The sequence below is a fragment of the Sorex fumeus genome, unplaced genomic scaffold, assembly GCF_029834395.1.
Source record: "Sorex fumeus unplaced genomic scaffold, SorFum_2.1 ptg000072l, whole genome shotgun sequence".
NCBI lineage: Eukaryota > Metazoa > Chordata > Mammalia > Eulipotyphla > Soricidae > Sorex > Sorex fumeus.
The window spans coordinates 1,061,017-1,078,250 of record NW_026606129.1 but is presented as its reverse complement, the minus strand read 5'-3'; the positions used below and the strand labels follow the sequence as shown (position 1 = coordinate 1,078,250).

Genomic DNA, 17,234 nt, shown 5'->3' with positions numbered 1-17,234 from the left:
GGTGCTGCGATGGCGGTGGGTGTGGGGTGAGGGTGCACCGGTGCGTGGGAGGGAGCCCGGGAGGCGCTGCAGAGGTGTGGCTGCCCTGGGCCCTTCGCGCTGCAGGACGGTTGCAGTGCCAGGCAGACCTGGGCTCGTCTGTCTCCCCGGCTGACTGCCCGCTGGAGACTCAGCCCTGCCCTGTGGCACGTGGGAGCACTAGAGCTCTTTGGGGTGAGTGTGAGCACCGGGAGAGCACATCCTGCCCAGTGGGGAGCACGGAAGCCCTGTGGGGTGAGTGAGTGAGTATGAGCACTGTGAGGTGAGTTTTCATGGCTTGGACGAAGCCAAGTGTGCTGGCTCCCAGAGCGAAGGGGAGTAAGCTCGAGCCATGTCCATCCAGGTCCTCAGGAAGGAGGGGGCGCTGCCGCCCGGGCCCCTGAAGTTCTGAGGCCGCGGCGGGCTCAGGAAAATCCCGTCCAGGCTTCCGTGTCTGCAGGGCTGGTTTGAGCACCTCAGCTTGACGGTAGGTGGTGGGTGATGAGAAGCCAAGGGGCAGACATGGTGAACCCGGGTTCTGGGAGTGTCTGGGGGGGTCTTGGCTCATGCCTGCCTTTCTGTGTGGCTCTCCGTCGCCCGCGCGAGAGCCTGAATCCCACCCTGGAAACAGCCTGCTGGATTGAGGTGGAGTCAGGAAGGGCTGCAGTTTACACCTCTTTGGGCGGCTCCCGCACCTGTCGGAGGGGTCCTGCACCCGCGGGAGGGGTCTCTCTCGAGCCTGCTGGCGGGCCCCCGCACCGTATGGCAGTTCCCACTCCGCGGGTGTGTGGAGGAAAGGCTGTGTGCAGAGCCCAGGATCCAGGGCAAGTGGCCCTTTTTCCAGAAGCGAGAGACCCCGTTGCTCCTGTGTCGGTGAGCAGTGACTCATCTGTCTGGTCCCGTCGCCCCTGTGCTCAGGACGATTTCCCACGTGTCTGTCTGTGCCCTGATGCAGTGGCCTTGGGCATGAAAAGCAGCCTGGTTGCAGCAGCCTTGAGTCTCAGCACTGTGTCCTTAACAGCACTCCTGCCTGCACGAGCCTGCCCCGGGGGGCACGTGCCCCTCACCCAGGCCACCAGACTGTCCGCTGCCCATTGGTGTCTGTCCCCAGACCCTCCCTACGGCCACCTGTGCTCTTGGCTGAACTTTGGGGCTGACAGGACCCTGGGATTGGTCTCCGGCTCGGGACTCTTTGGAGCGGGTCACGGAGTTGCGGTGCTGTGACAAGTGCAGCTTTTCTGGAACGTGGTGTCTGGACCCCCAGATGTACGTTCTGGCCCGGGTGTGCTGTGGACGGGCCCTGTGCAGGACGGGTTTCCGGGCCAGTGTCTGAGTACCCTCTTCCTGGAGGTCGCATGGTGACCTGCGGCCCTGCTCTCCAGGTGGCTTCCCGCGTACCCCCGAGGATCTCTGTGAATGGAGGGTCTCTGCTGGCTCGTGCAGCTCAGAGAAACCGCTGGCTCTCCTCAGTCACACAGGCTTGAACTTGCTGGGCTGGAAATCCCCACGCCAGCGTTGTGGTCAGCATTGCCCCGAGGGGTGCTGGCCACTCCTCCTTCCCCGCCCGCAGCCTGAGAGCCCGGAGTGCCTTGCCTTGCCCGGGACGGCGGCACAGCTTCCTGAGACGGCAAAGCAGTGGCAGACGGAAGGGGGGTGCGCCGGGCGGCCGAGCAGATGGGACCCTCCCAGCCACGTGCACCAGGCCCGGCCATCGGGGGCGTAGCCTGCCCTGGCTCGGCCTCCCCTGGGCTGGGAGGCAGCTTGAGCCCTGTGCTCGGGTTCTGGGAACATCAGCAGGCAGCCCCCAGGGACCATCCGTGGAGGCTTCCTTCGGAGAGGTCTGGCTGGGATGCAGCTGGCCTGGGTCCCCACAGCCCAGGAAGGGCCGGCTGGGGGGGTCTGCTGACCTGACTGGTCATGTGTGCAGCTATGAGTTGGGATGGCATCATCGGTGTCTACGGGGTGCCTTTGGGGTATCACACACGGCGTGCCCAGGAGTCGGCCACGCTCACGGGAGCCTGTGTGCTGAGCTTCCTAGGGGCAGTGGCCTGCTGACCCGGCGGGCCTGGGGCTGCTTAGACAGGGCCAAGACTGGCATATTTCTTGGGTACAAGGTCTGTTGGGTCACACGAGTGTGGACACGTCACACAACAGACACACATGCAGGGGCACACAGGCACGCACAGACACACACGATCGTCACCTGTGATCACACAACAGACACGCACACAAGCAGGCACACACGTGATCACACATGCGAATACACAAGACACCGGCCACATGTGGCTGGCCTTGCCATGCATGCCGTTGTGCGTCCTGTGGCCAGAACCATGTGACCGCATGTGCAGGAGGCCCCCTCAGGAGGGCCAGTGCCCTGCTCCAGAGCTGACTCGGTGGGAACCAGGCTCACTGCAGCTCACACCTGGGCATTTCTTCCTGGTTCTGGCCTGCTCCCAGCAGCAAGCTGGAGCCTGCACAGCCCCGGGGGCCTGCGAGTGTGGTCGAGGAGACGAGGGAACATGATTCTAGGGAAATGTGGAAGGAGTCCCTGAGCCCAGTGGGCGGTGGCCTGGCCTGACCCCAGCTCTGCCCTGCAGGGGACAGTCTGTGCTGCGGCGAGCCTGAAGACTGTGTGTTCCATGAAGGCATGCTCAGGTCCTCCTGCGTGGACCCTCTACATGCCAGGACTGGGGAGCAAGCCTAGGAGTCACGCACTCGCTCTGGGTCAGCCCACATGTGTCTGGGCTCCATGTGCCTCCCGGGGAGCCATAGGCTGTGCCCTACACACCATGAGCCCCGGGCTGGCCCCTACACCCTGTGAGCCCTGGGTTGTCCCTGTAGGCAGGAACTGGACTCATGTGAGCCCTGGGCTGGCCCCTACACCCTGTGAGCCCCGGACTGGCCCCTATAGCCTGTGAGCTCCGGGATGTCTGTCCCCCACACCGTGTGAGCCCTGGGTTGTCCCTGTAGGCAGGAACTGGACTCATGTGAGCCCCGGGCTGTCCCCGGCTCTGCCTCATGGGAGGAAGACTCTGGATCATGTCCCGAGACCAGCTGGTCGCCATCTGGGACCGTGGCGTTCCTTTCTTTGTTCATCATTTCCTGTATTTGGGGAAGGAGTTTCTCAGTGTTTGGCCCTAAAGAATGTGTTTGTGCTGTCCTGTGCAGGCGTAGAACGGGGGAGGCGGGGGCCCTTTGCAGCGCCACTGGTCAGGCTCTTCCCTTTCTCAAGCACCTCTCAGGTCCCAGCAGGCGACGGGGCCTTTGCCAAGTGGGTCAGTGCGGAAGCAGGAGGCCAGCGGTGGGATGCTGATCCGCACACCTGGTTTTGTCTCACCCTGGCCTTGCTCATCCCAGTGGCCAGCCGCAAGTCTGGGAGGGCGGCGGTGCCTCCCTAGAAACACAGGCAGACTGGGGGTGTGCAGGCACACTTCCTCCTGAGTGCTTATGCGGTATACACAGGCAGACTGGGGGGTCAGTTTCCTCTCCTGAATCTTGCCACGTGATGAGAGCCCCACCCTCTGCCAAGGTTGCCCTCGCCCCCGGTGACTCTCAAAAGCTGAGCCAGGCTCCCTGGTGTCTGTGTCCCTGGCTGGGTGGTCCAGAGGCCCTTGTCCTTCTCTCAGACACGATGGAACTCGGGGTGCTGCCCAGGCCATCTTCACTGGAGTCCTTCTTGGGTCGGAGTCGGAGCTGCTCCCCTGGGGAGCCTCCTCCCAGGTTGGGCCGCGCAGGCAGTTAGGGGTCCCCTCTCCGGGGTGCCCCTTGCATCTCTCTAATGCGCTGAGTGCTGAGTCTCATACCTCGGGATGTGTCATCGGGGAAGAGAGACGGAGTATCTCCTGCCTCTCTCCAGGGGGCGGGTGATCGGGAGGGTGACTGGCTGGGTCACAGGTGGAGTGACTGTCCGGGTGACAGGGCGAGAGGCAGGGTGACGGGGTAGGGTCACAGGATGGGGTGAGAGGCAGGGTCACAGGGTGGGGTCACAGCAGGGTGACGGAGGATGACAAGTTGCGGTGGCAGGTGGGGTCACAGCAGAGTGACAGCAGGGTAACAGGAAGGGTGACAGGCAGGGTGACTGACAGGGCGGGGTGACAGCAGAGTGGCAGTTCAGGCTGTAGGCCAAGCCGTCCTGAGCTGGTGAGTCACCGTTCCATCAGATACCGGCCCCAGGACAGTGCTGGGCAGACGGGTGTCGCTTCTGTGTGTGCGGTCAGCTCAGGGCCCCGCTGCAGCCAGTGTCTGCCTCTTACCCCAAGTCTTTGGAGGTCTGCCTGCACTTCAGTGATACGAAGGCCCTGGCTCTGGCCAGGTGGGCTGTCTCCTGGGTCCGGCCCAGCGCACCGACAGCCCGTCCTGACTCCCCTTCACACTTTCAGGGAACACCCTCCGGTCCCCGGGGACCCCAGAGCCCTTTTGTGTGTTTGAGTGTTTGGAGCAGAAGAGGAGCATGCGGGGCTGTGTGGATGCTCGCACCTGTACTTGGGGAAACTGAGGCCCGGAGACCGGGTGCTACTGCCAGAGTCTGGTAGGCGCTCTGATGCTCAGGAACATGACTTGCCAGTAGCGGCCAGCTCTGCTGACCGGCTGCTCTTGGTCCAGTCGGTGCTGTTCAGGGGAGACCAGCACTGCGCTTGGCTCCACAGGGCCGAACTAGGCCCGCGCTTGTCCCCGGGGGCAGCGTGTGTCTCTGCTGGGTGTGTGGCTCTGCTCTGAGGTGGGTTCTGAGGACCTTGCACCGGAGGTTTTACTGTTGCTTTGGCGTTCACGGGACGCTGTCCCAGTCACAGCAGAAAGGCCCTGGTAGAATCTCAGTGCATAGCTGTGGTGTGTTCAGAGTGGTCGTAAGCAGCCTTGGGACGGAAGGGGACGCTTGACCTGCAGCGCGGGCGTGCACGAGCAGCGGCTCTGGGACCCTCGCTGGGGCTCTGTGCCCTGGACCAGCTGGGCCCACAAGCAGATACGGGGCCATCGTCCTGAGGGCAGAGTGGCGGGGCTGCCATGGGTCGGGGGAGGGGTCTGGGGGGAGGGAATGTTCTCATGGGAGCAGTTGCAGTTTAGACAGTGAAGAGGCCCTGGAGGCGTTTGAGCTGCAGGGAGGTGCAGCTGACGGTGATGAAGCTGAGTTGGGTGTGCGTGATGTGATTTCAGCAGTTCGACCCTCATCACTGTTAAAGGCGCCAGTGTGGGTATGTGACATACACGGCCCTTAAGTCCGTGCATTCCTCTTGCGTTGCCTTGCTTTGCCTGAAAATGTGTCCTTTGCTCACTTTTGTTCATTTATTATTCAAAAAAGTTTTTAATTGAATCGCCATGAGATGGGCTGGAGCCATAGCACAGTGGTAGGGCATTTGCCTTGCATGCGGCCGACCTGAGTTCGATTCCTCCGCCCCTCTCGGAGAGCCCGGCAAGCTACCGAGAGTATCTCGCCCGCACGGCAGAGCCTGGCAAGCTAACCATGACGTATTCAATACGCCAAACACAGTAACAACAAGTCTCACGACGGAGGCGTTACTGGGCCCGCTCGAGCAAATCGATGAACAACGGGAGGACAGTGACAGTGACACCATGAGATACAAAGCCGTTTACGACTGGGCGTCAGCCCTGCGATGTTCCGACCCCGTCCCTTCACCGCTCTGCATCTCCCGCCCCCAGAGTCCTCAGTTTCCCTCCCGCCGACTCCCCCACCCCCGTGGCAGGCACGTTCCTTCTCTCTCTCCCTCCTGCTCTCTCCGTCTCTGTCTCTCCTCTGGGCGTTGCGGTCTTCTTGGCTCACTCTGAAGACCAGCACAACGGCACGCACAGCCCAGGTGTGCTCTCAGCCGCGCTCTGACTCGCGAAAAGCAGAAAACAAAGACCCCCGGGCACTCGTGCCGCTCAGGGACGGAGGCAGGGGCTGGCTGGGGGCACGGGCCGGTCAGGAACAGATCCGTGAAGCGCGAGATGCTGAGTTTGGCGGGGTGGGTGATCCGCTGCCCCTTGCTCTTCAGGTGAAGCCAAGAATCTGCCCACGTACCCGGGGCCCAGCAAGCTGCGGGACTGCTACTGCACCGTGAACCTGGACCAGGAGGAGGTCTTCAGGACCAAGGTGGTGGAGAAGTCCCTGTGGTAAGCTCGGCGACCGGAGCACTGCCGGGGCGCGAGGGGACGCTCCCGTGGCAGGGCACAAGCGCGGTGCCCCACGCAGGAGACCTCCGGAAGCTTCCCCCTCCCCGCAGGCTGCCCGAGAGCCCCCCGTGGCAGGGACTGGGAAACGCGGGGTAGGCTTGGGGGAGCGCCTGGAACTGTGCAGCGGGGGTGCTGATGTCCACGTGATTTGCATGCCGGGGTCCCCACACCCACCCCAGAGGCCGCGTGGCAGGAAGTGGTGGCACCTCATGGTCACAGCAGTTCGGAGGCGCTGCCTTGGGGTGAGGTGCAGAGCCTTCCGGGGCGGGCCGGGTGTGGCACCCGCGGCAGCTTGTTTGTGCTGAGCCTCTTGGCGGAGGAGACCAGGAGGCCCCGCCCAGCCGCCCGCCCCCAGCCCACGTCTCCGCTCCGGGCCGCGGTGGGTGTGCGGGGCAGCCAGACTTCTATTCTGAGCTGGGAGCATTTTTAGCAGATGAATTATAACCTGCCCGCTGCTGCTGCTCCTCGTGGGACAGACTGTCGGGCCTGGTGACCGAGTGCGTTTACCTTTCAGAGAACTGATAGACGCCCACCCAACTGCCCACCCCCGGGGCCTGGCAGCGGCTCCTTCGTCTGCCCGGGTGACCTGGCCGCTGCCTGCCGGGGGTGGCCAGGTCACTGTCTGTCTAGGGGGGCTGGTCACTACCTGCCCGGGTGGTCTGGTCATTACGTCCTCGGGGGGTGGCCTGGTCGCTGCCTGCCAGGATGGGTGGCCTGGTCACTGCCTGCTGGTGTGGCTGCTGCTCCTGGGGCCGGTGGCGGCAGTTGTGCCCTGAGTGCGCTTGTGCAACTGCAGGTCCCAGATTCCGTGTCCAGGGCAGCTGGGCGAGGGCAGGGGTCTCCCAGCCCAGCGGCCCCTGGTGCTCATCAGCACAGTCACCCACACTCCTGTGAACGCCCAGTCCGAGCTCTGCTCTGCATCCCGCACCTGCTGCCCTGCCACCAAAGGGGGCTCCTGGGAGGAGTGGGTGAGTGCGCCCCGAAACAGAGCCAGCCCTTCTCCGGCCTGGGAGCCGCAGGGTGAGCCAGCCGTTGTGCGGAACATCCCTTGGAGTGTCCTGGGGAAGGTCTTGTGGGGCGTCTGCAGAACAGGCCGCGGAATGACCCCTGGGGTGTCCCGTGGACGTCCCCTGGAATGTCCTAAGGAGTGTCCCGTGGAGTGTCCTGTGGATCATCCCGTGGATCATCCTGTGGAACATCCTATGGAACATTGCTCAGAGTGTCCCAAGAGTGTCCCGTAGATTGTCCTGTGGAACTTCTCCCTGTAGCCGCAGCCTGAGCCGCAGGGCCTCGCTGTGGTCAGCCTGGACAACGCCCCACACCAGTGGCAGCAGGACCAGAAGCCACAGGGAAGGGCTGCGTGTGCTGAGACCACTGGCACAATGCCCCCTTCTTTCAGCCGGTGGTCCGTGTGTCTGGGGTGTGGAACAACCGCCCCCCCCTCTGCTCCCACCATGTGCTCATCTTGGCTCCTTTCTTCTTGGACCTTGATTCCCTGGTGGGCGCGGGGCAGTGAGGAGAGGCTGGGTAGGGCAAGAGCGGGTAAGGAGGAGGCACCTGAGGGGGGTTCCCGGCTGCAGCCAGGTTCTTGCCTCCTTCGTGGCAACAGGGGGCCATGCTGCTCTCCCCCGGGAACGGCAGCAGGGGACGCAGGCACGGCCCCATTCGGCCCTCCGTCTCTGTCCGGACCCCACACCCCCGAGTCCCCACCTCCATCTCTATCGGGATCGGGCTCCCAGCTGCCCCCACCTCCGCCCTGCCCCCACCTCCACCCTGACCCCCATCTCCGTCTGACCTCAATCTCTGTCTTGACCCCATCTCCATCCAGACCCCCATCCTGAGCCCTGACCTCTGTCCTGAACCCCTGGCTCCAGCTGGCACTCTCCCCCCCACCCCTGTGTCATGCCCCATAACAGGAATCCCTCAAGCCGCCTGGTGTGATGGCCCGGGCAGGAGCGCAGTGGCCCCAAACCCACGCCGTGTGTTCTGTCACGCCCCGCTCCGTGCCCCCTTGAAGGCTGAGTTCCTGCTGGGTCCCTGTGTGGACTGAGTGCGAGTGAGTGGAGCGTGGTCGAAGAGCTGTTCCGGGCTTGTCTCTTCCCGTGAGCGAAGGAGAGTGGCAGGAGGGCCGACTTAGGCCGAGAGAGGCGTGTGCCTCGCCTTATGGGGGCAGCCAGAGGGGCTGGGGCAGGTGGGCCTGTCGGGCACTGAGCCCCGCCTCGAGACGGGAAGTCTCCCCCGCAGCCCGATGCCGGGGCTCGGCTGTCACTGCAGCCTGTGCTGGGAGGGCCGGGGGCTGTGTGACTCCCCTGCGTGCCTGGGCCGGGGAGGTGCCGCTGCGGGGGGCTGTCGCTCTTCTCGGGGGCGCGCAGCTCTTCCCTGCAATTACAGTGCCGGGGCTGTCCCTGGGGGCGGAAGCCGGCATTCACATCCTCCGCCAGCCACACTATTTACGGCGAGCCAACTCCTCTGGGCGGCTTTCCGTCCCTGTGAAGGGCTCCTCCCGCAGGGCCATTAGTCACCATCCCAGCGGTGACCTTGGCGGAGGACAAAGCGGCTCTGTGTGGAGACCCCCTGGTGAGGCGCATGGGAAGGGGAAGTGCGCTGTGTGGCTCTTTGAGTCCACCAAGAAGGGGGCATTGTCCCAGCGCACGGGGCGGGCAGCCCCCCGTGCCCATGACCCCGTTTCCTCTGCAGAGATGTGTCCGGGCGAGGAGCTGCCTGGCGGGACAGTCCTTGACTGGCCCCGACTGTGTGTCGGCCCCCAGAGTCCACCTCTGCCTTGGCCACACGGTGGGCGGGGGGCCGGGGGGCCGGAGCAGAGTCAGGGCCTGGGCAGCCCTCACGGCAGCCCTGTCGGCTGCAGCGTCTCCCATCCCTGTGGGCTGGGCGCGGCCCCCCAGAGCCCCGGAGAGTGCTGTCCACTCACCCCAGCCCACCCAGGTGGGGGTAGGGGGAGGCAGGGAGCCCACTAGTGCCGAGGAGGCTCGTCCACAGGCAGACTCCCAGCCACGCTCACCCACGGGTGCTCGACCCTGGGAGCCCCAGGACCTTGCTCCCGACTTCCGGCCTGTTTTGCTCGACTTTTTGCTTTGATGCTCCACACCCAGTCATGCTCTGGACTCAGGGGTCACTCCTGGCCAGTGTTCCATCATGCCAGGGGGGCCTACCTCCAGCGTCAACACCTGCGCTCAGACCTTTGAGCCATATCTGAGGCCCCTGATTATGTTTTTTATTTAATTTTTGGGTCTCTGGGCAACTCCAGGCGGTGATCAGGGATTACTCGGGATCTGTACGCATGGATCACTCCTGGTGGGCTCAGGGGACCATGTGGGGGTGCCACGGATCAAACCCGTCCTGTCTGCATGCAAGGCAAAAGCCCTGTCTCAGGCCCCTGTGTTTGGTTTTTAAAGCCGGCTTTATTAAAATGCAAACATACGTCAGAAAATACCATTAAAGATGAGCAATTCCAAAGAACAAAGCTTAACACACACACACACACACACACACACACACACACACAGAGAGAGAGAGACACAATAAAAACAAAACAAAAGGGAATGAAAAATAAAGTGAAAGTTCTGGTTCCCCCTCTTTGAGCTGGCTTAGTGCTCTCCATGGCAGGCCAACACTGATAGGACCTGTCTGTCCCCATCCCTGTCCCTGAAGCTGGCGCTGGGCATGTCATGTGTCTGCTCTCAGCCCTGCTGGTCGGGAGGAGGCCCCCTCGAAATGCTCAGAGGAGTGCTCATTCACGGGGACGCAGCCTGACGCCTGTGTTTTGTGCATCAGGCTGGTGCGGGTGTCTCCCCTGCAGTGCTGGGTCAGGGGCGCAGCTGCCAGGAGGGCTGTGTGCCCAGTGCAGCGTGTGCACGAAGCCACAGCACTGCAGAGTGCACGTCGGCACAGATGGCAGATGTGCATGCAGGCTTGGGGACGAGGAGTGTGAGTGTGTGCGCAGACTCGGGGTGGGGAGTGTGAGTGACCATGCAGGCGCGGGGTGAGGGGTGTGGATGCCGGCCCGGCCTCCTCCGCTGCAGCCTCACGGCCCGTGTGCTCATCCCTGGGCCCAAGGCGCTGCAGGGACACCCAATGGGGGTGGACGTCGGCAGCCGCCCACACGGCCCCTCCTTCTTGCATGCATCTATGCAGTGAGCCAGGCGGGAACCCGGGACTCTCCCGTTGCTGCTTGCCATCAGCTTAGAGAGCGTGTATGGACCGGCGTGTGTGTGTATATGCATGTATGTGCATGTTTACATATCTGTCCATAAGTGCACCATCTATGTACATGTCCATCACGTGTGCACATGCATGCACATATACTTATTTCCTTATGTGTGTTCACACGTGTGCATGCGTGTGTGTCCACATGTGACTCTGCATGTGTGCACACTGGTCTGCGTGTGAAAGCTATGTGTCCGCACGGTGCGCACATGTGTGTGCACTGTTGGTGCTGTGGATGGACGTCATGAAATTTGCACCCGTGGCCACAGTGCAGGGGACGGTTTGGTTCCCGAGAGGTGCGGGTGCAGGAACGCGCTCAGGGATGACGCTCACAGTCCCTTCGCAGCAGCCTGGCTGTGTCCTGAGCGGGCAGGGGACCCAGGAACGGGAGAGGCTGGTTCCGCGCCGAGACCGGGGGTCCCGAGAGGACAGGCTCAGCTTGGACCATGGCACATCCCACGTGCCTGGCCTTTCTGCCAGCTGAGGAGCCAGACCCCAAGCCTGATGCGGTTTCCCAGACAGCCCTGCCTGGCTGCGGCGCTGGCCTCATGGTGGCCGCAGGGAAACGGGCTGAGTGCCGGGTGGTGTGAGCTGTGTGCTGGTCTCCTGGGGGGTGGTCTCAGGGGCCCGCTGCTGTCTGCAGGGCCCCCTGTGCTGGTGGGTCTGGGTGGCCGTGGAGAGCCGTGGATTAGAGTTCACGGATTTGCCTCAGACCTTATGGTCCCTGAGAGTGTGAAACGGGCCAGGGGTCCCGAGATTCCTAGGGGAGTTTCTGCCGGGCTTCCCGGACGAGGTCTTTGCAGCAGCCCCTCCCGGCAGGGGGCCTGCAGCCAGCTCGCTCGACCTCTTGGGGAAGCTGCGGCTGTGGTGTGGACACGGGGCCCGACCTGCTGCTTCCGGACCCAGGGCCATTGGCCTCGCGGGGGTCAGTCCTGCCCCCGCCTGCCGCTCACGGCACGTGCCCCTGGGCCCACGCAGGCCCAAGCCCGGGCACAGCCTCCGCAGCCCCACACGCTGGCCTGCACTGAGGGGGGCTTCCCGAAGGGGACGCGGGTGGGCTTCCCGGCCCGACCCTGCGCCCCAGCACGGCCCTCTCCTGGGGCCCGTCTCTCCCCCCGCAGAACAGCAGCGGCTGCTGGTGGCCGTGGCAGGGCAGGGGCCACGGGGGACGTGGGGTCGTGGGGCAGCAGGCGCGGGACACGGGTGGGAGTGGGCCCTGGGGTTGGGCCAGGTCGGCGAGAGGCCGGGGGCGGGATGCGCGGGTGCGGGTGCGAGTGAGCGGCGCCTCCCCGCAGCCCGTTCTACGGCGAGGACTTCCACTGCGAGATCCCGCGCAGCTTCCGCAGCCTGGCCTTCTACATCTTCGACAGGGACGTCTTCCGGCGGGACTCCATCATCGGTAGGTGGGACGCGGCCTGCCCGCCGCGTGGCCCTCCCCCAGGGGTGACTGTTCTCCCGCCTCGGCCCCGTCCCGCACCCTCCATGGTTCTCGCGGGCGTCCGTGCTGCTGGTCTTTGTGATGTGCCGAGCTGGGCGGGCGCGTCCCTACCCTGCCTGTCCAGGGGCGCCAGCTCTCTGGGGTGGGTGCAGTTCAGAGGTCCTGGGGCCCTTGACACACTGGGTCTCCTCCGTGCTGGGCCCTCCAGAGTTCCTGGTGCTCCAGCAGCACGTGAGTCCGGTGGGAGGCCCCTGGGGAGGTGGGCGTGAGGAGAGGTGGGCGGGGGCCTCTGCTCCCCAGGCCCGAGCTGGTGTCCCCCCCAGCTGTCCCCCTTGAGCAGAGGAGAAGCTGCAGCAGGATCCCAGGTGGGGTCTCTCCGGGCACCTCTGAGTGCTGTCCCGGGGTGGGTGCCCGTCCCGTCCCTGCCCTCTGAGAGCTGCTGGGGTGGCTGGTCTGGCTCTTCCTGCATCCCAGGTGGAGACAGGAGAGGGGAGAGTGAGTCCTTTTCCTCAGTGAGACAGAGTCCCTCTTGACCAGCCCCGCACACAGTACCACCCAGCTCCACCCTCCACACCACCCAACCTGCAGTCCCCTGTCACCCCACACCAACCCTAAACACCCGCACCCCACCCTCACCACCCGCACCCACCTCGTCTCCACCCTGCAACCACCCTCACTCCACCCCTCTCTCCATCCCTCACTCCACCCTTTCTCCTGCCCCTGATTTTCACTTTCTGTGAGGGATTCCAAGCGCTGTGGGTCCGCCGTGCTCTCGGGTCTCGTGTGGACGCTCCTCCCCGAGCTCTCCGCCCGGACCAGGGGCTGAGCCTGCTGGAGGCGCCTTCTTGGGCAGACGCTGGGGCCACCATGTCCGCTGGGTGCCCGCACTGGCCGCCCTCCAAGCACCAGGCCAGAGCGGTGCCGGGCCTGTGGAGCCTGGGGCCTCAGTCGGCCCCCGCGGCCCCTGCGCCGGCTGCTCTCGGCCGCCCCTTTCTCAGGCCGCCTTTGGGCGGGGTGCCTGACCGCGCGAGACCCCTCACCCCGTTCTGGGCCGCAGGGAAGGTGTCCATCCAGAAGGAGGACTTGCAGAAGTACCACAACAGGGACACCTGGTTCCAGCTGCAGCACGTGGACGCCGACTCGGAGGTGCAGGTGAGCCGGCCGGGGGCAGCACTGGACAGCCCGCCTGCTGTCCTCTCGTGCACCGCGGTTCTCGCGCGGGTGGCGGCAGCCTGAGAAACGCGCGTCCGCGAGCGTGCTGACCCCTCCCTGAAAGAAGAGGAGCAGGGGGGAGAGGGGCACGGCTCCCCTGCTCGTGCCCGTTTGTGAGGGCCGGGCCTCTGCCCCGTGATTGCAGGGATGAGAGGAAGGGCCAGTCAGACAAGGATGCTGGGAGTGTGCTGGGGGCGGCTCCCTTCCCAGCGCTGGGCTTCTCCCCGACCGTCGACCCCTTTCCTGGAAAGGCCCCTGCCCACCGTGAGCCGCGTCTGGAGGACGCCGCCACTTCTTACGGCTCCAGCTTGTGGAGGGTCCGTGGCACTGAGTCTTCCCGTCCCGGACACCTGCTCGCCTGCACACACGGAGCCTGTACCTCACACAGGAGCCTGACCCGTACAGGAGCCCATCCCCCACAGAAGCCCATCCCTCACAGGAACCCGACCCCCACAGGAGCCCGTCCCCCACAGGAGCCCATCCCCCACAGGAGCCCGTCCCCCACAGGAGCCCATCCCGCACAGGAACCCGACCCCCACAGGAGCCCGTCCCCCACAGGAGCCCATCCCCCACAGGAGCCCATCCCCCACAGGAGCCCGTCCCCCACAGGAGCCCATCCCGCACAGGAACCCGACCCCCACAGGAGCCCGTCCCCCACAGGAGCCCATCCCCCACAGGAACCCGACCCCCCCAGGCGCCCATCCCCTGCAGAAGCCTATCTGTCTCTGAGGAGTCTGTCTCCCACAGGAGCCTGTCCCCTGTCCCCTGAAGAGCTTATTCCTTCTCCTCTCCTGCCCCTGCTGCCTCTCGGTGAGGCCAGTGCAGGCACTTGGGGGAATGAGCACAGGACTCAGCACTACCCTGTGCCCAGACGAGGGACACATGGCCCCAGGGCACTTGCAATGGGTGGTAGGTCTGTTGTGTCTGCAGAACGGGGCTGTGTAAGGTGATTTGTGAAGTGACCCTGTGATCCCCGGCCCCATGAGCAGCGCTGTGTGAGGTACCCTGTGAGGTGATTCTGCATCTCTGTTAGTAGGGTGGTGTGAGGTGACCCCATGTCCCCATGAGCCAGGTGTGTGAGATATCTATGACCTGGTCTCATGTTTCCATGAGCAGAGATGGCTGTGTGAGGTTACCTTGTGAGCTTGTGTCCCCATGAACAGGGCTGTATAAGGTACCCTGTGAGATGATTCTATGTCCCCAAGAGCAGGGCTGTGTGAGATATCCTGTGAGGTGATCCTTCCTGTGAGCAGGGCAGTATAGAATACCCTGTGAGGTGACTGCCCTGTGTTTCCATGAGCATGGCTGTGTGAGGTCACCCTATGAGCCTGTGTCCCCATGAGCAGACCTACGTAACTTACCCTGTCCCCATGTGTGAAGTGAACCTTTGAGCCTTTGTCCCTGTGAGCAGGGTCTGTGAGGTGACCCTGTGTCCCTGTAACCAGGTCTCTGAAGTGACTCTGTGTCTCTGTGACCAGATGTGTGAGGTGACCCTGTGTCCCTGTGAGACGGTTTGTGAGGTGTCCCATGTCCTGATGAGCAGGTGTCTGAGGTGAACAATGTCCTGGTGAACAGGGTCTGTGAGGTGACCCCAGGTCCCTGTGAGCAGGTGTATGAGGTGACCCCGTGTCCCTGTGAGCAGGTTTGAGCAGTGACCCATGTTCTGGTGAGTAGGTGCATGAGGTAAACAATGTCCTGGTGAACAGGGTCTGTGAGGTGACCCCGTGTTCCCGTGAGCAGGTGTGTGCGGTGACGCAGTGTCCCATGTCCTGGTGAGCAGGTGTGAGTTGACCCCGTGTCCCTGTGAGCAGGTGTGTGAGGTGTCCCATGTCCTGGTGAGCAGGTGTCTGAGGTGAACAATGTCCTGGTGAACAGGGTCTGTGAGGTGACCCCGTGTCCCTGTGAGCAGGTGTGTGAGGTGACCCATGTCCTGGTGAGCAGGTGTGTGAGGTGACCCCATGTCCCTGTGAGCAGGTTTGTGCGGTGTCCCATGTCCTGATGAGCAGGTGTCTGAGGTGAGCAATGTCCTGGTGAACAGGGTCTGTGAGGTGACCCCGTGTCCCTGTGAGCAGGTGTGTGAGGTGACCCATGTCCTGGTGAGCAGGTGTCTGAGGTGAACAATGTCCTGGTGAACAGGGTCTGTGAGGTGACCCCCAGTCCCTGTGAGCGGGTCTGTAAGGTGACCCCGTGTCCCTGTGAGCAGGGTCTTTGAGGTGACCCTGTGTCCCTGTGAGCGGGTCTGTGAGGTGACCCGTTTCCCTGTGAGCAAGTTTGTGAGGTGTCCCATGTCCTGGTGAGCAGATCTATGAGGTGACCCCGTGTCCCTGTGAGCAGGTGTGTGAGGTGACCCATGTCCTGGTGAGCAGGTCTATGAGGTGACCCCGTGTCCCTGAGAGCGGGTGTGGGAGGTGCTAGGAGTGACCACTCCCTGACCACCGTCCCTGTGTCTTTCAGGGGAAGGTCCACCTGGAGCTTCGTCTCAGTGAGGTCATCACTGACACGGGTGTTGTCTGCCACAAGCTGGCTGCACGGTAAGACAGGACCAGCCGCCGTGCCGTCGACTCCTCCTTTCACCCTGCTGTTCTGGACTCCTCACTGCTTTTCTGCTGTTTTCCGAGGTTCTGGAATGTTCTTCACTCTCAGGAAGCAGTGTCAGCCCTACAGGCGCGAGTTGGCTGGCGAATGGCTGTAGTCAGCGTGACTCCCGTGAGGTCTGCCAGTGTGCAGTTGACAGCTCTGGGTTAGACAGAGCACTCAGGCCGTGGCACCCAGTAGTGATGGCACGTGGGTGTCTGAGGCCAGAGGCACAGCTGACGCTGCAGTCAGGCCCCATCCCGAATCTAGACCTCTCTCTAGCCCATGATGCTCGGTGAGTGTGAACATGAGAGTGTACACGTGTGTGTTCATCTGAGCATGCATGTGCATGAGTGGGAGGTGTCATGAGTGAGGGTACAGATATGAGCACATGTGTGCATGCACCACTCGTGTGTATGTGACTGTGAGGCTGCACATGATTGTGCATGTTTGCCTGTGCATGAGTGCACATGTGAGTGAGGGAGCTTTCGTGTGTATGCACAGACACATGAGAAGTCACACATGGGGGACACAGGGCTGTGTGAAGGCACATGTAGGACACACGGAAGTACATAAGACACGGGAGACATGTAGAGACATGTAGTAGGACACATGTAGAGACATTGGACACATAGGATGTGTGGAGAACATTTAGGGACACAGGACACTGGAGGCACATGTTGAACTATGGGGGTCATATGCAGGTCCAGTATGGAACATGTGCAGATGACCTGTGGAAACATGCAAGACACATGAGGCACACGGGATACATGAAGGTCATGTGTGGATGCTTGTGTAGGACACATGCAAGTCACTTGGAAATCTGTGTGGAGGCCTGTGTAGGACATGTTTGGGTCATGTGTGGAGTCGTGTGTAGGATGCATGCAGGTCACATGTGGAGGCACATGTAGGATGTGTGCAGGTCATGTGTGGAGGCACGTGTTGGATGCATGCAGTCACGTGTGGAGGCACTGTAGGTCATGTGAGGGCCATGTGTGGAGGCACGTGTTGGATGCATGCAGTCACGTGTGGAGGCACTGTAGGTCATGTGAGGGCCATGTGTGGAGGCATGTGTGGGATGCATGCAGGTCACATGTGTAGAACATGTGGGGAGACCCCACGTACTGGAGTCGAAAGTTAGCCCATACCCTCACCATGTGACGTGGGACAGCACTTCCTCCGTCTGCCATTTCCTGGTGCCACGTGTGAGTGGCATCGGCTAGGGTGTGGAGAGAAGGGGCTGAGGTAGGGCTTCCCCCGTGGCCTGCACCCCGGTAGGGTCTCAGGGGCAGTGGGCAGACCACGGCAGAGGGCTCACGCCTCCAGGGGCCGCCCCGGGCTCAGTCCTGCCCCTTTCCAGCAGTCTGTTCCCTGCCCCGGGACACCTGGTGACTTTGTGGCCGTTGTGTTGTGCCCGGCTCTGCCACACAGATGTGTTGCCTCGTCTGAGGACCGATGGGACCCACAGGCTGCTCCCCGGGGGAGACCTGTCCTGCCGGCATCTCACTGCAGAGGCTCCTGTGTGGGAATGGGCTCTCGGGACTCGGAATCCCCGGAATCAGGACCGTCTCCTCATCTTAGAAGAGGGTGATCACACCTC

General features: G+C 63.1%; 2 protein-coding genes across 2 annotated transcripts in view; one reads left to right on the top strand and one right to left on the bottom strand.

Annotated features, from left to right (window-relative positions):
• The window catches only part of UPF3A (UPF3A regulator of nonsense mediated mRNA decay), a 116,783-nt gene extending 110,257 nt beyond the window's left edge, over nucleotides 1-6,526 (bottom strand). The window contains 1 exon segment of the mRNA XM_056129818.1: nucleotides 6,522-6,526. The gene's annotated coding sequence lies outside the window, so the exon portion shown is untranslated.
• RASA3 (RAS p21 protein activator 3) overlaps nucleotides 1-17,234 on the top strand; it is a 38,922-nt gene that overhangs the window by 5,830 nt on the left and 15,858 nt on the right. The window contains exons 2-5 of the mRNA XM_056129800.1: nucleotides 6,009-6,126; nucleotides 11,706-11,809; nucleotides 12,906-13,000; nucleotides 15,515-15,591. Coding sequence (XP_055985775.1) covers nucleotides 6,009-6,126; nucleotides 11,706-11,809; nucleotides 12,906-13,000; nucleotides 15,515-15,591 — 394 coding nt within the window. The remainder of the gene's footprint in view (nucleotides 1-6,008; nucleotides 6,127-11,705; nucleotides 11,810-12,905; nucleotides 13,001-15,514; nucleotides 15,592-17,234) is intronic.